Consider the following 23779-nt stretch of genomic DNA (forward strand, 5'->3'; position numbering starts at 1 on the left):
GACGCCAAGCCGCTAAATCTTCTGATTATCCAGACCACTGCCAGGCCGCTCGTGTGACTACTGCCTTTGAATTACTGCGGCTGATACATTGTAGCTGTGCCGCACTGTCAGACATTGATCCAGCGGAAAATAGGCTGGCGCCGCTTTACACTCCGTAGGCTGTTGCAGCCCTTGTACAGAAAGACATATTTAGAATTGGGAGTTCACCAGCGGCGAAGTCTAGGCAGTCACTGCTTCATACTTCCAAGGCTCTTGCAGCCAGATTACGGCAAGACGCCGTCAGGAGATAGAACAAATCAGCAGGTGAGCACTTATATAAGACTTTGCCTTATTTCATTGCCCTCTAGGGACTTCAACTACTGTATACATTATTCTGAGGAGGACAAAAAAGTTAGACTGATCTACAGGATTATTACGAATTACCTGCAGTATATACTACATATTTGATTGATATTTTCAAAAGATCTGTGGAATACATCAAGATACCTAAACTGGATATGATGATCATTACTAAGGAACTAAGAGACATTCAATTCAATTGATTTATTTGCTATTGTGACTTATATGACTCCACATATTTTCAGTTGGTTGATGCAAGTCCCGTCACCAGGAGACATGCGGCACACTGCTTTAGCGAGCAGTGCTGCTGTGACATCTCCACTTTAGACAGCAGCGTTCGCTCCAGTGCACGCTGCCGGTGGCTGCTTGTTCACTCAGGCAGCTTCCGACACCCGCGCCGGACAGTGACACACGCTCTGTCAGGAGACAGCCTCTCCCCAGCAGATCACACCGTACTCCTAAGCCCCGAGAAGACCATCCCGGGCATCCCATCCAAGAGCTTACAATCACCCCGGCTAGTACCTAATATTTCAGACTACACGCATTTATTTATATCATACATTATCCTGATCCTGGACATTATTACTCCAGCCCACCATTCCATCGGTACTTGATTCCGGTTTTCCCACCAACCAGCCCCCTTTATTCTCATGATGGTGCAACAGACACTAATTACAAATTGCATGTGCAGTTTTTCTGGTTCTTTCTGGCTTAGCACACCTCCAAATAAATACTATTTCTTTTTACCATTATACTATTTGATTTGGAGGAATTTCTGCATGACTGCATAATACATTTACTATTTGACATAGGTTTTTGTATCAATGGTCCGGTATATTCAATTATCAGTATTATACGTTCCATCTTCAGATTTATGTACTGTATCACATATGTGCCTTTCCACTATAGATTATTGCTACCACTGTAATACCTGTTCACAACAGAACATACAATAGCACCAACTGAGTGCAGTATCTTATTTTCTTCTGTTTATGATCTAAGGATATAATCAACTACCCCATGCTGCAGCTATTTTACCACATATGTGCAGTTAAACTATATAACATTGCTACCACTTTATCATCTGTTCACAACTAGAACATATAGTGCGCTCAGCTGAGGGTATTATATCTATTTCTTCTGTTTATGACCTAGGGATAGAGTCAGTAATCCCATACGGCAGCTCGCTTTTTCTCACCACTCCCTTCTGTCTTAGTGCGCTAGTACACATCTGTCCTGCCCTGCAGTATGCAATGGTCTGACATTCCCATGAGCAGTTTTCAAACAGCAACTCTTGCGTTACAGTATGTTACAACAACAAAAATCAAAACCACTCCCATACACAGAAAGTTAAATTGTACAGCCTTTTTGTGGCAACTTGGCCAAATTTATGGTAAAGTACACATAACTGATATCCCTATAAACAATGAAGGTTGCAGAGAAAAATAAACACGGGGGTAGAATATTTGGACTGATTTACTTTAATTGAAAGCTGATAAGGGAAGAACACGCGTGTGGAGGAGGAGGAGGGGGGTAATTTTAACGAATTTCCAAAATTAAGAAAAAGAATCCTTGCATGTTAAAAAAAAAAAAAAAAACTAAATACATTTTGTTACAGTGGATTATAAAATGAAATTTTTATGGTAAAACAGACAAAGCATGACATGGTGTATTTCTACCTGAGGTACAAAACCTGTACACATGTCAGTGAAAAGATTAAATTCAAGTAATTTTTATTATTGATAATGTTTATTAGAAGGGAGTCACAATACTCCTCAGCACCTAGTTGCCTTGCCAAATATACTAAACACAAAGTACTTTCTTGCACTTACCGGTAATATCAACATGACGAATCCTAAAACACCTTCACAGAAACAGAATACCCAACAAGAGAGAAAATGGAGTGCATTAAATCTCAATTTGCTAAAATAAATCCTGTTTTGGTATAGAAACTATCATATTGGGCATTATTCTGTGTAACCACTGTCCTTTGTCAACCTTTTTAGATTTTGAATGTTCTTTAAACAGTTTTCGTATTGAAAAAGGGTTACTCCCCTAAGGACTCACTAATCTCAATTGCATTCTAGTACTGACACCTTTACATATACACAGTGAATATCTGTTTTTCCATACATTGTAACTTGTAGGATTAAGTGGTCCTTTTAAAATGGAATGTCATCTCACAATAGAGCCAAAATCCACACAGCAGTGAGTTCCAAACGTTAAACAAGGCAATCCCTGTGATCACTCAACTTTGTTGCAGTTTACAAACACTCTGCCCACAGTTCACACACCTGGGGTGTGCATTAGTTTTTTTTCTTTAAAAATCCAGCAGGAGTGCAAATGAAGATACACATTCATGCAACAGTGGTTTCGACTTTTGTACGCTTTGGCAGATGGGGCTTCTCCTCAGTGCAACACTCCCTCTTCTCGTTTTGATACTGTGAAGAATCCAGACCTCTGCTGTAGTAGGGAGTAGTCTCAGATTTAATGACCGGCTTACTTGGCTCTATGTTAATTGGAAGGCCAGTCCACACAGGAATCTTTAGATCCAGAAGCTGCATGAGTTTTGTCATAACATCATCTACATATCCGTGAATACGCAAGTCAGCATAACGATCCTAAAAAAGAAACAGAACTTTTTTGTGAAGTAAATATACAAGTAGCAACCTGCTCCCTATCTGAATTGGAAAACTGTATGAATTAAAAGAGTCAAAATTGTACCTACAAGTCTAGAAGCAACCGCTAGAAATCTAGATGCTTAATAAAAAAAAACTAAACACTTAACATCTAAAAAAAACAACAATAGTAAATATTGCAGAACATCAGAGTTGGAAAATTGGTTTGTACGTAAAATGATGACCTACAGAAATCTTATCATTGTATAAGTATAGCTAGTCACATTTTAGTTTATTAGAAATTCATTATAAAGACTTTTAATAAAGGGAATCTTCTACCACTGCGAAAGAAGCTTCAAATGTCAGTATTTAAAATGCAAGCTGTGAATGCAACAGTGCAGAGAGAAACCAGTCCAGCCAGCTAATGCCAGCAGTGTAACACTGTAGCAGATTGCCACCCACCACACCAAGTCACTGCAAGAAATGGCCGACACAATTGTTGCTACTTGAAATCTGCGTAAAACACATGCAAAAGATAAAAATAAAAGTTGTTCCTGAACTTGAATATTCAGTACATGCTAAACTTATTCACCATTTGGGAGCGCCACGAAAAATGCGTCTGGGGGTTCAAATCCCGACGCTGGAGGTCCGGCAATGAAAATCCTGACAGGTAAGTATTTAAATTATTACTACCCTAACCAAATAACCCTAACCCCCCCCCTGCCCAAGTGCCTAACCCCCCCCGTAAGTGCCTAAACCTAACTCCCCTTCCCCGCAACCTAAACCTAAGTCTCCCGGGGGGTGCCTAACCATAACCTCCCCCCAGGGGTTCCTAACCCTAACCCTTCCAGGGGGGTGCCTAGCCCCATGTCCCCCCTGGGAGCCCCTAACATAACCTCCCCGCCCCCCTGCGGCTGTCTGCGCCCGGATTATCTTCGATCGGTATGCCGGGCGTCGGGCTCCCGGCGTAGGTAAAATGACAGGCGTCGCGATTTCGACACCTGTCATTAGACCCCTGCCGGGATTATACAGTCAGGAAGCCGGCGGTCGACATTGACTGCATCCCCACCAGTTCTACTGTCAGCTAGTAGGACCCATCTTTCATTTTAGTCTAGTCTAGAACAAGAACAGGTAATGACAGCCATATTATTTCCCATTTAAATGTGCAGCAGAAGTAGTAGGATACAAGAAAAGTGATTTGAAGCATGTTCATCTACCTAGATAAATGAAGCCTGAGAACGAGAGGGAGACAATGCAGCTCATTTGTCTAAGACAGCCATAGATAAACCATTCTTTAATGTGGGCAAGGAATACCAACTAAATAAATGTATACCATAAATGGCTAGACTAATGCTTGCCCTCAAAATCTAGACACTAGCAATGTTGCAATAGCAGCACAGATTTTATTGCCACTGCCTAGAGAAGAAAATGCCATACAGAAATTTACCACTAGAAAAATAAGGGAATAAATTAAAGACCCCGGTAAATACCTATCTGCACATTTTCCCATTGTAAAAGGGATCTAGATGTGCACAAGCAGGGACTTCTAAACCTGAATGCTTAGAAACTCACATGTTTGGTTGCCTGCAGGTTTATTATGACCAGTTTTCCTCCTTTGCGTTTTGTCAGAAGAGGAAGATTCCCGCTGGGTTTAATCTGAAGGGACGTTCCAAGCGTGATGGACAGATCTGCTTTTCTACAAAGAGAGTAAACTAAAAACCTGAAGTAATGTACATATGGGATGCTGAAAACAAGATCACCAGGTACCTGCTGGCTTCATCAGCTAGATTCAAGTCTCTATCAGGTAGAGAGTCCTCCCAATCCAGTATGGTGTCTTTCAGTTTCCCCCTGAAACATTTATTAAGTCTTACTTTTACCATCTCAGAAGCACAAAGGTAGGTGTTTGTAAGCTATAAATATATTAGTACAAGGTTTTCTTAATGATTTTCATTTCTCTTCTAAGTGTTTGAAATAACTCCAGACTAGATTTGTGGCATTTACAGCAGAGGAATAAATAGTTTGCATTCAGATCACAAAAGCACAGATTCTCTTTTTACCTGCATGCTCGTAAGCCCCTTAGTTTGGGAACATCACAGAGTCTGCCAGTAGGTTTCAGTCCCATTGTTCCCACAACGAAATCTCTAACATATTGTCTGTGAGACCACAACAAAATTTAAAATGAACATAACTGTCAAACAAAGTCTGGTAATAAAACAGAAAGTGTGTCCTATTCCACCAGATAGAAACACATTATGGGATACTCACTTGCCACATTTGCTACATTCTTCAACAAACATGTTTCCATGTAGCTCTGAAAGATGTTCCCTGCAAAAGAAAATAAAAATGTAAATCAGTAGGGTCTGAGAAGTGGGTGACCCATCAGCTCTGGTCACAAACAACCACAATCAATGGGGTCAATAGAATCTATCCCACCAGTAAAAGCATGAATGTTAAGGCTAGTGGGTAACCACCCTATAGAAGAGAGATTAAGTAAAAAGTATTAGTAACATACCTGGGAAATCCAGATCTTACATGTAACCCATCCACATTTTGACTTATCAAAAACTTCAAAATGCCCACATTCTGCAGCTGTAGGAGTGCCATGTGGGTTGCGGAAGGACAAGCAGTTTCAAACGTAGTATCAAATTTGGGATTTAGACCCCTTTCCTCCAATGTCCATACACCATTAGGACCCCTGAATCAAAACAAATACAATTAGCATGCAACGTGTGTGTGTGTGTGTGTGTGTGTGTGTGGAGGGGGGGGGGGGGGGTGTTGCTCCTACCTCAACAAAGCAAATGATGTATGACCTTTGGCTGCACGTTTTAGTTTTGCTAGACCCCTCAACAATGAAATTTCAGACTCGGTATTTCAATATGAGATGTGGGTATGGGTTGTGGGCACTAAGTGGGATTTTGGGACTGAATGAGATATGTGAGATGTGGTCATTTAATTAGATGGCTGTAGACATGAAGTGCAATGGTTTGGAGAAATGGGGACTGAATAAAATACATGTTAGAAGTGGACACTGGAAGTGATCAACATGGGTTAAGTTTCTGCAGTGGACATGGGAATCTGTATGTATATATCATATGATGATTAAGGACAAAGGCTTAAGGCGCTTTATTGGACAATACGTTTTGAGGCAAATTGGAATGATAAGTCTTTCACATTGCATAATGTATACTCTTAATTGCGCGTTTACGCATCTTCATGTCCGGCACACTGTACGTCAGATGGGAAGAGGTCATGAATTATGTGGTGCACATCGTGCAGTGCGTATGCGCAACCAGAAGCCAGGAAGATGTACTGGTCCAAGCCTTTCTCTGACGGCATCACCTGAACTGCCAGTGATCTACACAGTGATTGCATAGTGTCTACAGAAGAAAAGATTACTTGGACACAATGCTCCAACATGATATATCATGCTGCCGATCAGAAGATTGCATAGTGTGTACGCTCTATATCGTGTGTTCTGGGATGAAGTGAAATTGGAACAACCATCGCATCTTTTGTATGTTGTTCTGATGTGTACCTACCCTTAGGCACTAGTGGCTTTTCCAGCTGTTATGGAAAATCAAGTATATCAGCATCAACACTTTCACATATGTCACAGATGGGTCAGTACCTTGTTGACTGTATAATGTACAATTGCAAAAGGTAAGCACAAACCTAAAATCAGGGATCCCGCAGGAAGTGCTGATTCCAGCTCCCGTATGAAACACAACATATGAGGCTTTCCGGACCATGTCAGCAAGTTCCTCCACCTTCCGATGTAACTCATCTGGTGAATCATAGACCTAGAAAATAGGAAAGTTTTAAAAACACATAAGAAAGGAATGAATAAAGTGAAGATGCCACTTTCTGACAAGCCTGTCATTATGCAACTGGCCCCTACGTAAGAGAACAGGGGGTGTGAAGGTCTCACAAGGCCTGTACCATTACCTGCAGCTGTATGCAGAGTTCTTGTTTGCTGCTCTTCTGATTAGGACTAGACCAATTGAGCCCTCCTAAGTGGCGAGTTGCTTGCCTCTGTGCAATCTAGGAGGCTTATAAACTTTGTCCCTCCATTTCTAACACTGAGAGACAAGTACATTAAGAGAGGGAGGGCTGACCAAATATGGATAATCCCTTTACCAGCAACATTATCAATTAATTTGGATTTACAGGTACTGTAACCCATAGCAACCCACCAGGTTTGAATATATTCTAAAAAACAATCATTAACAAATTGAATTGTCTACTGTAACATGACATGAGGAACAGTTTATATAAGTGTCCCCACTGTATGTAGGTTTTTGTTTTAATAACTTAATATGTAGTAAATGAAATGTGTATGTAGTGTCTCGGGTTTGGGAATGAACAGTGCTATGGGGCTGATGAAGAGGTAGGAGCAAAGCAAAAAAAAGTATCTTTGCACCTGGACAAACCATTTGGCAAAGCAGTAAGGGGCACAAACCATTTATTGTCTTTGCATACAGGGCAAATAGTGGCTGCATTTGCATATAGCCCACAAATACTAGGCAGCTTTATTTTTACGCTGTGATTTAGATTTGTGTTCGGACATGCCCCTCTCTGATCTAAATCTCTCACATTCTAGATCTAATTTTTAAAGAGTGTGCGATGTTAACTTGCTTTTTTTTGTTTTGCTCCCAAACTCAGAATTCCCCCTTATGTATGTTCCCATGTATGTTATGCCCTACACCTGCAGCAAGCTTGGCCATGTATATTGTAATGTTGTCTATATTATTGGGTGGTGGCGATGGAGGAATCACCCAATAATATAGACATTACAATATATATGACCAAACTGGCTGCAGGTGTGGGGCTCCAACAACTACCAAAAATGGCTAATACATTTTCATATTCTTCACATTACAAAAGGTTTCTGGGTGAAATGTGTATGGTCAGTTAGGGATATTTTGGAATTTTTCTTATTACGGTTTGGTCGGTTATTAAGAGTAACCCCAGTTTTCTTCTTTTAGAACTAGGTCATAAATGTCCAGATTGCTCTCCCACCACTTAAAAGAGAAGTTTCATAAACCCAAGTTCTACACTCTCATCATCATATTAAAACCAGCTGCTGGGTACACCTCCAGGGACCACCAACCAATAACCCAAATATAAAGAATGAATCCATTAAAGGGAAAATAGGGCACTCACTGAAATTAATTAAAATTCAAATGCTTTAATATTCAAGGTTCATACAAGAAACCAATAGTCAAAAGTCGCAGAATCTTTGTCAAGGCCACAAAAAAGCAGCATAACAGCAAAATGACAGTACACGCAGAGATTACAGCAATGTATCACAGGCCTTTCTATTTATAGTACCAAACAATCTGTGTTTCAGCCTGGAACGCATTGATCAAGCAGGATAGTGTTCATTCTAGCACCCTGCCCCTGTCAAAAACTATGCAGCTCCTCTTTCCTGTCTAGGATGTGTCTCTCTGCTGTGATGCTTCTAAGCACTCAGCTGATGCAACAAACTGCTGAGATACAGACCAGAGGGGGAGATGTATAGCGGCACTTATCGTCCCAGCATCACAAAGTAATAAAATAACCTCATATATAGGAATATTTAAATATGATGTGGACACAGGCAGAGGTATAACACTCCATTCATAAACTACAAACAGCACATATATAGTAGGCTTGAATGGTGCGCTCGGGCGATGCGTCAAACCGCAAATCAGGAACTGTGCGCTCACACTGTGATGTCCACGCTGGTACACAAACCAGAAATCTGGAACTGGTTCCAGCTATGAAATGCAAAAAAAAGCACTGTTCACACAGCTACAAATATGCCCTGGCGCATAGCTTGAGGATCTACAGTAGTCACATAATAAATGGTGCAGAATAATACACCGTATCCACAGGATTGTAAATCAGACCTGGTACCACAGAAAAGTCACCAATCTCATAGTACAGTCAATGCACACACCAGCGGCGGGAACCCTATCAGGCAGCCAATAACTTAACTTGTAGTAAACTCTGCAACGCTCAAGCCAGTGCATGTACCCAGAAACAGATATTAATAACTTTAGTGTCACAACAATAATTATACTGCAGAATACCTGTTAGGGAGTAGGGTGAATCAGCCAGTGAATGAACATTTTCAGATTTAATATAGTAATCTTACATTTTAGTACACAATTTTAAGTTAGTGTAAAGGGGCCTATCCATTTAACGACATGAAAGTCTAAACGTCCAGCGTTCAGACTTTCATTTCGCTGAGGTGCGGGCACTGCACTGAAAGACATTCACTAAACGTCTTCAGTGCAGGAGCCCAACCTCCCTATCTATTAACATGTGGAACATGACGAGCATGTTCGATAGATAGTCGGGGTCGGCAAGGACCCAGCGTGCACCCGCATTGCTGGTCCTTGCCGGCTATCCACTTGCAGACTTTCTGCATGATCCGACCAAAACCTCCTGGTTTTGGTCGCATCATGCAGAAAGTAGGCAAATGAATAGGCCCCTTAAGTCATTAATTTACTGGACTTGTCTGTTCATTTGCTAGCATTGTGTCTCACTGGTAATTTCTACACTGCTCCTGTTTTTTAGATTTAAAATACGAAATACTCATTCAATCGTTAAACCAAAAATTTATTTAAAAAAGTATACATCGTAATAAATGATGGCAGGTCTCAAAATAGCTGTAATGTTGTATATTCTACATACATCATCCCTTTTAAATATGAGAATTTCCCCAATTGTTCATTCACTGGACGATTCACCCTAAATAGAAATACCTGGAACATTACAAACCTAACACTATTATAACAATACTTATCACCACCTAAAAAGAACAAAGAATATATAAACAAACTATTCTGTAATTCATCATTATTTACTCTGTGTTTTTATGTCTCAATATTCACTACTAAGGTGACCTAGAGCCAGTTTCTTAAGTGAAATTAAGAAACACAGGACATGATGTACGTTTGTACAAAAATGCAATCGCAATCTCTCATGGATCGCAACTGCGAAAATATGCTGATGACTACCCGTCATCCAGTGCATAGAGACGCCGACTGAAAGCATCTCATATCCGCCGCACATGCACATAAACGGAAACATTGAATGCAGATCAGGCTGCCATCAGCCTTGCTGAGTAGGTCAGACCTGTCGCAGATACAGTGGGTCTTCAAACACGCATTGGTCTCTCCTGCTGAGAACAAGAACGCAGTATCTAATTTATGCACACCCAGAAAACAGTGTTTAAACGGTCCAGATACGCCTGCGTTTCTCTAGCCATTCCCCATTACCTCCCCCAAATGCTGACTACCTATATATCCACCTGTTCTCACACATTTTAACAAAGCATGATCACCACTTTGCATCAGATGGTGGCACCCAGTCAATTAAACATTTCAGAGAGAGTATGGAATGACCACCTGCATATGCCTAGGCTAACCAAAGCAAAAGAAAAAAAAAGAAAAAAAAAAAAAAAAAGGTTTTTCGCCATTGCATCAGCAAAATCAAAAAACAAGACAAAAAAAAAAAAAAAGAAATCAAAAACAAGCTAAGAAGTAGCGTAATGAGGCAGCTAAAAAGAGGAAACTAGAAAAAATAGAGAAGGTAAAACTATGGTCAGAGATAAACTCAAGCAGCCATGTGAACACATCTATTAGTGTTCCCGTTAGACTGTTTAACCGGGTCGCCGCGCACTGCCCGATTTTTAAGCGGCAAAATGTGTCCTGCCCTTTTAGTGGCACCCCACTAAAACAGCCTGCCCTGTGCCTTCCCCACCTGCATGTCGCAGTGTCCTGCAGGTGAGAAAAGTTGTGGTGACAAAATCTCCGCCGGGAGAATAGACGCAGCATGCATACGCACGGCATCTATTCATCCCGAGGGGAGAGCTTGGAGGAAGCACAGCACCTCCGTAAGTGCTGGACACACCCCCAAGTGTGACAAATTGGGGGAGTGTCACAAGAACATGCCCCCTCACTGGGCGGCCACACCCCCTTTTCAGGACTCCATACCCATGGTCTAGTGGGAACACTATCTAAAGCTGTGTACACGCGATTATTTGGACAATTTCTAATTTAATTGGAGTGCCAATACTAAAAAGCTAAATACAACTCATAGTTTTTGTACAAATAAATTTAATATCCATTAATAATTATATAACATGTAGAATATAAAGGTTAAAAAAGCCTTCAATCAAAAGGACAAATATGGACATTATATTTTTCAGCAATAACTGTGCAAAATCAACTCACACGGATGAATATCCAATTTAATATGGTTAATTAGAGCAGCTGACTTGATGTAAATGTATCACTAGAAAAAATATTCCAGCAAACCTACAAATGTCACTGGTACTTGCGTTGGCCCAGAACGTGTAAATGGGAGCTTGGGAAGATGTATAATGACTTGCTGATGTGCTCCTGGTCACATAGGACAGAAGAAATGACCTGACTGCAGCTCCACTTCGTAATGTCCGTCCGTAATGCCCTCAGCTCTGTGTAAACTTACATTCCCCGCACTCGTCAGTGCTAAAGGGTACTCACATAAGTCCAGAGACGTGCCACTTGCGGCTGGCCGCCGTAAGATACAATTAGGGCAGCTGTTCCGTCACTGCTGTATCTTGGTTGTGAGCAAAATAAGATGCAGTAGCCAGCAAAGTTCTTTTTCACCTGCTCCAAAGCAGATGCACAATTTGGCCACCTCAGCCTTGATGTGGAGTGCAAAGGCCGGCAAAATAATATATCAGCTGCTCCAAATGCAAATGCACAGTATAGCCACCTCAGCCTTGCATTGGTGCTCCAATTAAATTAGATGTTGTGTTTGTAGCTGTAAATTTCTCTTGGGAGCAGCCTCAACCATAATTGGCGTACTACATTATTTATTACTCTGTATTTTAACAATTTGCCCGATTCCGATGGATCTGAACAACAAATCGTTCAAATTGTCAAGTGTGTACGCGACGTCGTCCCTCGCACCTTCATGTCGTCCCTACATGCAGCTCAACCTGACAATCTCGTCAACAACTTACAGCAAATCGTGTAGTGTTTATGCTTTACCAAACGACAAGTAATATGTTGTTCCAACCTAGCCAATGTGGACGTCACCTAAGAGGCAATCCCTGGACACGCCCCTCCTCCATTTTCTGCCAGGATCGTCGGAGCGATATGAATCAGCATCAGCTGAGTGATCTGAATCAGCATCATGGGATATTCTATCAGGATCCAATCTATGCACCGGTATGTAATGTCCATGCCAGCACCCCTCTATTCTTTGTGTACTGCTGCTGACCACCAATGTAGTGATGTGCATATGTTTATTGCTACCCCTATTCTACCATACACTGCTGACCACCAATGTTATGCTGCAGTCAACCAATGACGCTGCTGACCACCAACGTTGCGCTACGCCAGGGGTGGCCAACCAGTCAGAGGCAAAAAATATCTGTAGTTAAGGGCAAGAGCCTATAACATGCACGCGCCGTAGGAGCGCATGCAAAAATGGGTAGTGGCCTAGCTGTCACAAGACCACATCCCATTTTTGTGCGCACGCCTTTGGTATGACATTCGCAAGAGCATGACCTTGTGTCACATCCCCGTTTTTAGTCACGCTGGGGGAGAGCCCAGCACATTGAAAAAACAATTTACATAAACTTCCCAATATAATTTGCATGCACCCCTAATCAACCTTACAGACATTCAGTACATACGGACGAGGTTATCCATCAAGCAAGTATTCATCTATATTTCCAAACATACATACAATAGGAGTAAGAACAGCTTGTGGGACTCCTGTAGAGGAGATAACTCTTTTGTCCCAGAATTACATAATCCAAGGGCATTCCCAAAGCAAATGCCAAAAGGTGGCAAAGGGGGCATTGCAAATAGGGCAATATGAATCTGAATGCCCCCCAAACTTGAACAGGTGGTCAGGGGTTAGATAAATATGGTATAACAGAAATAACTGAATTTGTTGGAAGCGAATTCAAGTGGTAGCTAATCGTAGATATCCCAATGCATCCTGCCATGATTCATCCTGTAGTACGCCTAAATTGACCTCCCATTTAGCTCTGAGAGCAGGCAGATCATCATGATGGTGGGCCTGCATTATAAAGGAGTAGGCATAAAAACCAAAACGACAAGATCCGCCTATAGACATACATTTTTTGACAGGGGAATCCTGATTTAAGCACACCTTAATGGTACATGCAGATCCCAATATCGTTTCTTTTCTGCAGATCTGCAAAGACAAATGTCTCCGCTGCTCTATATAGAGCTCAGTTTAGGGAAGACAAAAAAAAAAAAAAAAAAAATAGTGTGATACATTTAATACATCATAGGAATAGATTTAATACATCAGCACACTTACAATAGACAAAAAATATATCAGCATATAGAACTACTCCAATTAGGTGATGCGAGTTCAGAAGGAATAATCACCGCGGTCCCAAATTTAAATGTGGGCAGGCTGGGTCTGGTCTCCAGATACAAGATCCACCACATAGGTCCTTCTGTTAGCAATTCCCCTGGAATGTCAAATGAACGTGAGCTACGCTTAAGGAGTTTCCGACCTTAATGGGTACTTCATCAGAAGCGGGTTGTGCTCACATAATTCTCCCTTTATTAACCCCTCACATTCAGATGCCGACATTTGCTGCTAATCAGCATCTTCCAATCAATGCGGCATGTACAGGGGAGTCTAGAGCAGGAAGTGACACGGCCACCTGTACTTAACAAAAAACGGAAGTGGCCGTGTTTCCTCCAAATCCGCTCCCACACAACAACTATACATTTAAAATATGAACAACCAAAGTGACGCAACCATTTGCGTTCCACTCAAACCTGGAAGTAGCTGCATGGGGATGTAGTCAGGAAGCCGACAGTCTAAATGCAGACCGCCGGCTTCCCGACTATCTAATCCCGGCAAGGTACTAATGACAGGCGTCGAAATCCTACGCTGGGAGCCCGACATACCGAACAAAGGGGGGGGGGGGGATTAGGTTTTAGGGCTCCCGGGGGGACTTAGGGTTAGGCACCCCCCCCGGGAGACTTAGGTTTAGGCTGCGGGGATGGGGGTTTAGGTACTAGGGGGGAAGGTTAGGGTTAGGCACCCCTAAGGGAGGGTTAGGGTAGGGAATTAGGTAAGCGGTACTTACCTTAATTAGCGATCTGGATCTTCACCCCTGCTGGGCTTCCGCTGTCGGGGTTTGAACCGCCGGCCTGGTGTCCTGGTAGCGTTTTACTGATGATGTGCTTTTTATTTGGAGAGGAAGCGAAGAGTCTCCTAGTATTTTGTGAGAGCCTCAATTTTAATGTCTTTTCAATGAAATTTATTTTTTTCTTTCAGTAGAAATGAGGTATCATTTTTAGATTTAAATATTTATATAAACAAAGGAGAGGTTCATACCAAAACTTTTAGAAAACCTACGGACTCAAATAATTTTATTGATTTTTCTAGTGAACACCATGCCAATTGGCTTGAGGGAATTCCTTTTGGCCAATTTTCTAGGATTAAGAGAAATTGTGCAGAAAACGATATTTGCGAGAAACAATTGGAAGAAGTCTCAAATCGTTTTCTTGTGAAAGGTTATAAAAAGGAGACTTTAAAAAGAGCAAAAATATGAGATATGGTAAGAACTTACCTTTGTTATCTCTATTTCTACGAAGTCCATAGGGTTCCACAGGATACCTTGGGGTATAGGCGATGGCGGCAGACATCCAGGCACCACAAAGTTAAAAACTTCTCCACCCTCCCAGGATGCACTGGGGTCCCTCTCCTATACCCCGCCCCCGAGGATCAGGCACTCAGTTTCGTCACAAGCCATAGGCCGGAGGATAAAGAGAGAGAAGTCTGGAACACACAAGAATCACATTCTCACCAGAGGGAGACGGAAAAACCGGTGACCAGAACCACGGCCCATCTGCAGTACAGGTGCGACAGGGTGGGAGTCCTGTGGAACCCTATGGACTTCGTAGAAATAGAGATAACAAAAGGTAAGTTCTTACCATATCTCATTTTCTACATCAGGGTCCATAGGGTATCCACAGGATACCTTGGGGATGTCCCAAAGCAGTATCCTTCAAGGGTGGGGACACTCCTGTGCTGAGAGGAGAATCCGTCGCCCGAAGGAAGCATCCTGAGAGTCGTAGGTATCAAAAGCATAATACCGTACGAAAGTATGGACAGATGACCACGTGGCTGCCTTGCAAAGCTGAACAGCTGAGGCGCCACATCGAGGTGCCCTCAAAGGACCCACAGACCTAGTGGAATGAGCCTTAACAGAAGATGGAACAGGAAGGCCCTCGTGAGCAAAAGCTTCAGAGATAGCCAGTCGAATCCATCCTGCCAATGTTTGTTTAGTGGCAGGCCAACCTCTTTTATGGAAGCCATAAAGGACAAACAAAGAGTCTTACTTCCTATAGACAGAAGTGCGGTCCACATAGATTTTCAAAGCCCGCACCACAGCCAAGGTGGCTTCACCAACCGAAAGGTCCAGTGAAGTAAACTATGGTACAATAATTTCCTCGTTGATATGGAAACTAGATACCACCTTTGGAAGAAACCCAGGACGAGTACGCAGCACAGCCCTGTGTCTATGAAAAATTAGAAATGGAGGTCTGCATGAGAGAGCTCCCAATTCTGAAACCCTTCTGGCCGAAGCAATAGGCAGAAGGAATACAGTCTGAATGGGTAGCCATTTCAAATCCACTGAGCCCAGTGGTTCAAATGACGGTCCTTGTAGAGTCTTCAAGACCACAGCCAGATGCCATGGTGCCACAGGTGGAACAAAGGGAGGCTGAATAAGAAGCACCCCTTGCATAAAGGTGCGGACATCAGGAAGCATAACAATCCTACGATGAAACCACTCTAAAACTGCAGACTCCTGTACCTTCAGGGAAGCTAGGCGAAGACCCTGGTCTAAACTAGGGATGTGCAGTCTCAGATAGGTTCGAGTTTGCACGTTGAGTTCGGATTTTTCCCTCCAAAAAAACGGAACTCAGAAAGAGGCAAAACGTCATCTTACATGGACGAACATCATCATTCCTGGACTTTTGTTGGCAGATGAAGGCTTCCAAGCTCTCAGCATGGTGTTGACCACAGAGCTGGAGAAGCTTCTGGACCTCAAGAGGGCAGTCTCAATAGCCCCGCTGTCAAAGACAGCCGACTCAGGTCCGGATGAAGGCAACGACCCTGAGACAGCAGGTCCTGACGTTGAGGCAACAACAGCGGAGTGTCCACTGAGAGACCCTGAAGATCCGTGTACCAGTGCCGCCTGGGCCACGCTGGATCAATCAGCAGTAGCATGCCGCCTTCTTGCATGAATTTGGGTATCACTCGAGGAAGAAGGGAGAACGGAGGGAAGAGGTATGCATACTGGAAGGTCCACTTGACCACCAGAGCAGCCACTAGACAAGCCTTTGCATCTCTTGTTCTTGACCCGAACATCGTCAGTTTGTTGTCGTGTTGTGAGGCCATGGAGATCTATCTCTGGAAGGCCTCACCAGTAGTTGACACACTTCCTGGTGAATAGACCAATCTCCTGGATGCACGTCTTGACTAGCGTTCCCGCTAGGTTGTTTTAGCGGGGCGCGGCGCCCTACCCTCCTTCTGGAGGGCAAAAAACACCCTGCCCTCCAGGAGGAGGGCAAAAAGTGCCCTGCACTAACAGCCTGCGGGAGCCGTTCTCACCCGCGGGACGCAGTGTCCCGCGGGTGGACAAACATGCGGTGACCTGGTCACCGCCAGAGAATAGACGCCGGGCGCATGCGCCCGGCATCTATTCTCCCTTTCTGCAGCGCTTGGGGGCTGCCCGGCATGTCCGTAAGCGCCGGGCACGCCCCCTAGTATGACGAAAAGGGGACGCATCTTATAGACACGCCCCTTTTCATAACCACGCCCCCTTTTCGGGCGCGTGCGCACAAGATTGCCCTCTCTAGCTCCGGCGCCCTGCCTGAAGCCGGAGCTAGAGGGAACACTACTTGACTGCTGAGAAAGTCTGCTTCCCAGTGGAGAACTCCTGGTAAGAACACTGCTGATATTGCGGTGAGATGCTTTTCCGCCCATACTAGAATGCGGGACACCTCTGTCAGAGCCGCCTGAATGAGAGTCCCTCCTTGGCGGTTTATGTATGCCACCGTGGTGGCGTTGTCCGACTGTACCTATTAAAATGGCCACCGAGGAGCAGAGGGAGGGCTGGTCCGGGGGCGGAGCGCATGCAGATGCCTAACCACCTTGTGGAGAGGCCGTGTGCAGCGGGGGAGGCGCAGGCTGCTTAGCAGGGAAAGCGCGCTCCCCTGGAATGCATTTAACCCCTGGGATGCTGGACATTTACTGTTTCTGTCCAGTCCTCAGTCCCAGGGGGTAGCGGAAAGTGCAGGGATCAGTAGCCTGGTTCCACACTGCAGCCAGTCCCCAGGGAGCCCCCTGCCTGGGGACTAAGGACTGTGCTATTCGGCTGGGACCCACCACGGGACCTTGCCACTTACCTGAAACCCCGTAAATCATGCCACAGTCTGGGCAACCGGGGCCACCGCTAGCTGTGACCCCAGTCACCCACCAGCATCCCCGGATCAGTACCGGCGTTCTGGTACCAGCGGGGTGTAGAAGCGACGACATGGACGTCAGTACAGACTGTCCATGTTGTCTGCTCGTTAGATGTGCAGCCACAGCTGCATTGAAGAACTTCAGGGGCCTGCAGACCCCCACTCTGTACGGTGCATCCGACTTCGGCCAGGCACAGAAAAAAATGAGTGCCTGAGGCTCGGGGGCAGGGTATAGGAGAGGGACCTCAGTGCATCCTGGGAGGATGGAGAAGTTTTTAACTCTGTGGCGCCTGGATGTCTGCCGCCATCGCCTATACCCCAAGGTATCCTGTGGATACCCTATGGACCCTGATGTAGAAAGTGAAAATTCACTCAATTGAAAGAAGTGAGTTATTGAAAACTAAAAGTAATTAAAAGTAATAAAAAAAAAAAATATCGGACAAAAAATTTAGAATGGGCTTTTAGAAGCCAATATAAGTAAATGTTTTAAAGGTATAGAAAAGGTATTCAGAAAGAATTGGAACCTATTGAAACAAGACCCCATAATAGGGGAGTCCATACATGAAAAACCAGTCTTTATATATAGAAGTATATGACTAATGATTCTCGAGTAATATGTACAACACAGTGGGCGTAATACCATGTGACGTAGTGATGTGTCATACACACTATGGACTAGAGATAGTGAAAGTACACAGCATTTAATGTAGTAAAAACCACAACAAAATACAATAGGTTATACTGTTGCTAGTCAAAGTCACAATGGAGGTAACTAAAATATGGGTACAGTAATATGGAAGGTGAATCCCAATGCACGTGATAAGTAAAACTGGTAACGTGGTTAAGCTGATGTAGTAGAGGAAGTCAACAGGTGGCGTCCCAACCTGAGTTGATCCTTTTCAGTCACCTCTTCAACAAGTGAAGCGATGTGTATGTAGAGGATGATCGCACTGTGTGGGGTAACACAAGTGCGGGGGTACCTGTATGTTGGAGTCTCTGTTTCAGGCTGTCTGGATTTCGCCGAGTTTCTCTCCAGGGACGCAACAAGCGGCACACCTGGAGTGTAGCTCCATGGTTGGTAGAGCAGGTTTTGCGGTGTTTCCGGTGGGGGGTGAGCCACGTTACTGCTGTGCCTTCCTCTCCATCTCTCGTCCTGAGTGGAACAGTCTCCTCTGCGCTGCAGCGCTGATCGTCCGGCTCCTATGTTCTTCCGGGTAGAGCGCGCTCTAGGGGCAGGTAGCGGTCACGTGATTTGGAATTCAGGGAAATTTCAGTATCATGCAGGAGATTGAGTATGGGTCCCAACGCGTTTCGGCCCTTTAGGCCTTCCTCTGGGGGGGTGTTAGCTAACTACCTGTGTAGAACACTGAAGTCTGCCACTCGCAAAAGGGTAGACTTCACTGTTGATAAATTCACAAATGGGCTAAGTGCAATTATTAACTGCCACTCTAAAAATGTTATATACTTGGAGTGTGCATGTGGATTATTCTTTGTGGGAAAAACTAGTATATATTTAAAAACTAGACTAGCAGAATATACAGTATATATAATATATGTAAAGGTTTACACACACATACTGTAACAGCCCATTTTAAGTAAAAAAATCATAATTCAAATTAATGCGAATTAAAAATTTGGGGGGGCATTCAATTCTGCCGAAATGGCGTACTAGAAATATCGATAAGAGATCACTGGCAGAGATTAGGTGGATCCACCAATTGAGCACCCTTGTTCTCAGGGGATTAAACAGTGAATTTGAGTTAAAGTGTTTCTTGGTATAGTTCCGTTTCTGTTTTTTTGCACCTATTATATGTACCAGCACCTCTCTTATATATACTCTTTGGAATAATCTTTATCTCTACATTCTTTGCACAAATATTCAAATTTTTGCACAGATGTTTGCAACACAAATTCACAAAACAATGTTTGCAGTTTTGCACAAATATTTGTAATTTTTCATATGTATGTTTTTATTGATACTGTTTTTATATTTTACTTTTTATGCTCTTCATTTTATTATGGACTTTCCTTTGAACCTATTTGGGACATTTATGCTAAACTGGAGACTAAATTCATGGACAAAAATGTGGACATAAAAATATAAAAAGAAGAACACAGAATAGTGAACTTTTTTGAGATTGTTTATCTGTTATGACTATTGTTATTTATATTTTACTTAATTTATATTATGGGAAAACAGTGATTGAATACATGCAACTACTTCCAGGTCTGAATGGAACGCAAATGGTTGCATCACTCCCGGAATTTTGGTTGTTCGTTTTTTAAATGTATAGTTTTTGTGTGGGAGCGGATTTGGAGGATACACGGCCACTTCCGGTTTTTGTATCCTGCTTCCCTGTACATGCCGCATTGATTGGAAGATGCCGATTAGCAGCAAATGTCGGCAGCTGAATTTGAGGGTTAATAAAGGGAGAATGTGAGCACAACACGCTTCTGATGAAAGACCCATTAAGGTCGGAAAGAACCTATGTGGTGGATCTTGTATCTGGAGACCAGACCCAGCCTGCCCACATTTAAATCTGGGACTGCGGTGATTATTCCTTCTGAACTCGAATCACCTAATTGGAGTATTTCTATATGCCGATATATTTTTTGTCTATTGTAAGTGTGCTGATGTATGAAATCTATTCCTTTTAAAAAAAAAAAAGGTATCACACTATATTTATTTTTTTGTGTGTCTTCCCTAAACTGACCTCTATATAGAGCAGGGGAGACATTTGTCTTTGCAGATCTGCAGAAAAGAAACGATATTGAGATCTGTATGTACCAAACAATTATGAACTATCGGTGAATATTGTTTATTTATTTTTTATTATCCCACTGAGGTGATGTGGTAACCACTGAGCGCCTGCTTGTTGTAAAAAATCTTTTCTATCGTATAATTTCAGTGAATATGTACACCTATTTCACAACACCTGTGCTGCGTGGTGGTTTAATTGCGCACTGTTTCAGAATTCTGTTTAACCTGCATCTGTATACACCAGACAGCCCGCAAGGGGGCGTTAGAATGTGCGAGACAACCAAATAACAAGAGATATGGTAAGAACTTACCTTTGTTATCTCTGTTTCTACGAAGTCCATAGGGTCCACAGGGTTGACCTTGGGGGTATAGCTGGATCTGGATCCATGGGCACCACGCAGTTAAAGCTTTGCTGCTCCCAGGATGCACTTGGGTCCGTCCTCCTCTATACCCCGCCCCCGGCCACAGGCACCTCAGCTGGTAAGCAGCTAAGGCCGGAGGAGGAGACTAAACAGAGAGAAGGAAGACTGGAACACACAAGAAACCATACTCACAGAAATGGGAGACGGAAAACCGGTGACCAGCCACACAGCCCATTTGAAGCCAGGTGCGTCAGGGCGGGCACCCTGTGGACCCTATGGAATTCGTAGAAACAGCGATAACAAAGGTAAGTTCTTACCATATCTCTTGTTTTCTACTTCAGGGTCCATAGGGGGTCCACAGGGTTGACCTTGGGGATGTCCCAAAGCAGTTCAACTAAGGGCGGGGACGCTCCTGTGCTGAAAGGAGTACCCGGCGCCCAAAGGATGCATCCTGAGAGGCGAAGGTGTCAAACGCATAGAACCTCAAAAACGTTTGAATTGAAGACCAAGTGGCCGCCTTACACAGCTGAACAGCGGAGGCGCCACGTCTAGCAGCCCAAGAGGGACCCACAGAATGAGTGGAATGAGCCTTAACAGAGGCTGGCACAGGTAAACCCTCCTGTGCATAAGCCTCACAAATAACGGAACGAAGCCAACGGGCTAACGTTTGCTTGTTGGCAGGCCAACCCCTCTTGTGAAAACCGAAGAGGACAAACAAAGAATCCGACTTCCTAACCGAAGCAGTCCGATCCACATAGATTCTAAGTGCCCGGACTACATCTAAGGAAGCCTCACCAGCTGAAAGATCAGGTGACTGAAAAGCTGGCACAACAAGTTCCTGATTAATGTGGAACTTCGAGACCACTTTGGGCAAAAACTCCGGACGAGTGCGGAGCACCGCTCTGTCCTGATGAAAAATCAGAAAAGGGGGGCGACAGGAAAGCACCCCCAACTCTGACACCCTCCTGGCAGAAGCAATTGCTAGGAGAAAAACGGTCTTGAACGTCAGCCACTTGAGGTCCACCACCTCATCTTCAAAAGGATGACCCTGCAAGACCCTTAGCACCACCGCCAAGTCCCAAGGAGCCACAGGAGGCACGAAGGGAGGCTGTATCCTGAGAACACCCTGGAAAATGGTGTGAACATCTGGTAGTGTAGCAATCCGTCGCTGAAACCACACGGACAAAGCAGACACATGAACCTTCAGAGAGGCCAGGCGTAAGCCGAGGTCCAAACCTGATTGAAGGAACTCCAAGATTCTGGAAACCCGGAACACCTGAGGATCATAGTTTCTGGATTCACACCACTGAAAGTAAGTGCGCCACACCCTGTGGTAAATCCGTGCGGAGGCAGGCTTGCGTGCCCTAAGCATAGTACCAATGACTGAACTGGAGAAACCCCTAGACCTCAAGACGGCTGTCTCAAGAGCCACGCCGTCAAAGACAGCCGACCCAGATCCGGGTAAAGGCAGGGCCCTTGAGACAACAGGTCCCGACGCTGAGGAAGAAGGTACGGAGCGTCGATGGAGAGACACCTCAGATCGGAGTACCAAGGACGTCTCGGCCACGCCGGAGCAACCAGCACGAGCGTGCCGCCGTCCTGCTTGAAATTTCCGCAGAACCCGAGGAAGTAAGGATATCGGAGGAAACAGATACACCAGGTAAAACGTCCATTTCACCGACAGCGCGTCTACCAGACTGGCGCCTGCGTCTCTTGTCCTTGACCCGTAAACGGGCAACTTGTGATTGTGACGGGAGGCCATCAAGTCCAGCTCCGGCAGCCCCCACCTGTCCACGAGTAGCTGAAACACCTCTGGGTGAAGCGACCATTCCCCGGGATGCACGTCGTGACGGCTGAGGAAGTCCGCCTCCCAATTGAGGACTCCGGGAATGAAGACTGCCGAGATCGCTGGAATGTGACACTCCGCCCAAGCAAGGATGCGAGACACCTCCGACATTGCTGCCCGACTTCGAGTTCCTCCTTGGTGGTTGATATACGCCACCGTGGTGGCATTGTCGGACTGCACCTGAACCGCCCGTCCGTAAAGAGCGGGTCCGGACGATTGCAGGGCCCGATAAACCGCCCGCAGTTCCAGAATGTTGATGGGAAGAAGAGCTTCTTCCGCAGACCAAAGACCCTGAAGTGACAACGAGCCGGTCACTGCCCCCCAACCCCGAAGACTGGCATCCGTCGTGAGCAGGACCTAGTCCGGGATCCAAAAGGGGCGCCCCTCGACCAGATGAGCTGTCTGAAGCCACCAAGCCAAAGACTGCCGAACCTCCGGGGACAACACCAGCAACTGAGAGCGGATCCGGTGAGGTAACCCGTTCCATTCAGATAGAATCAGCCCCTGCAGAGGCCGGGAATGGAACTGGGCAAATTCCACCATGTCGAATGTTGACACCATGGAGCCCAAAACCCTCATAGCCGAATGGACCGACAGGCGTCAACTGCTCAGGCAACTGTGTATCCTCAGCTGCAGGGAGTAGACCTTCTCCGGGGTCAGGAAGATCCTTTGCTGACGAGAATCCAGCAGGGCTCCCAAATGAACCATCCGCTGAGATGGAATCAGGGAGGACTTTTTCCAATTTATCAGCCACCCGTGCGCTTGCAGGCAAGCGACCGTCAAGTGGAGATGATGAAGCAGTACCTCCGGGGAACTCGCCAGCAACAGGAGGTCGTCCAGATACGGTAGTAGCCGTACATTCTGGTTCCGAAGATGTGCGGCCATGACCGCCATAATCTTCGTGAACACCCTCGGTGCCGTGGAGAGACCAAAGGGTAGCGCCCGGAACTGGTAATGGTGTTGAAGGATAGCGAACCTCAAATACCGCTGGTGCGAAGGTGCTATCGGAACATGGAGGTAGGCGTCCTGGATATCCAGGGACACCATGTAATCCCCTGGTTCCATCGCCAGAATGATGGAACGTAACGTTTCCATCCTGAACTTGGGAACTCTGAGGAATTTGTTCAGAGACTTCAAGTTGAGGATAGGGCGATGAGAACCATTGGGTTTCCGCACCAGAAACAGAGAAGAATAGAACCCCGTCCCTCGTTGTAATTGAGGAACGGGAACAATGACCCCTGCTGTCAGCAAGGACTCTATAGCTTCCTGAATCTGTAAAGTCTTGGTCGTATCCTGAGAAGGACTCGTGCAGAAAAACTGGTGGGGCGGTCTGTGCCGAA

At 44.7% G+C, this 23779-nt stretch overlaps 1 protein-coding gene across 1 annotated transcript in view; it reads right to left on the reverse strand.

Moving 5' to 3' along the window:
• Positions 1–1813: 1813 nt before the first annotated feature.
• Positions 1814–23779, reverse strand: part of SIRT6 (sirtuin 6) — a 45956-nt gene continuing 23990 nt past the window's right edge. Inside the window, exons 2-8 of the mRNA XM_088446467.1 lie at positions 6630–6757; positions 5470–5652; positions 5223–5282; positions 5015–5110; positions 4725–4805; positions 4530–4653; positions 1814–2960 (exon numbers count right to left, since the gene is read on the reverse strand). Of these exons, the coding sequence (XP_088302593.1) occupies positions 2697–2960; positions 4530–4653; positions 4725–4805; positions 5015–5110; positions 5223–5282; positions 5470–5652; positions 6630–6757 (936 nt within the window). The 3' untranslated portion in view covers positions 1814–2696. The remainder of the gene's footprint in view (positions 2961–4529; positions 4654–4724; positions 4806–5014; positions 5111–5222; positions 5283–5469; positions 5653–6629; positions 6758–23779) is intronic.

The sequence above is a fragment of the Taudactylus pleione genome, unplaced genomic scaffold (assembly GCF_031769625.1).
Source record: "Taudactylus pleione unplaced genomic scaffold, aTauple2 ptg000399l, whole genome shotgun sequence".
Lineage (NCBI taxonomy): Eukaryota > Metazoa > Chordata > Amphibia > Anura > Myobatrachidae > Taudactylus > Taudactylus pleione.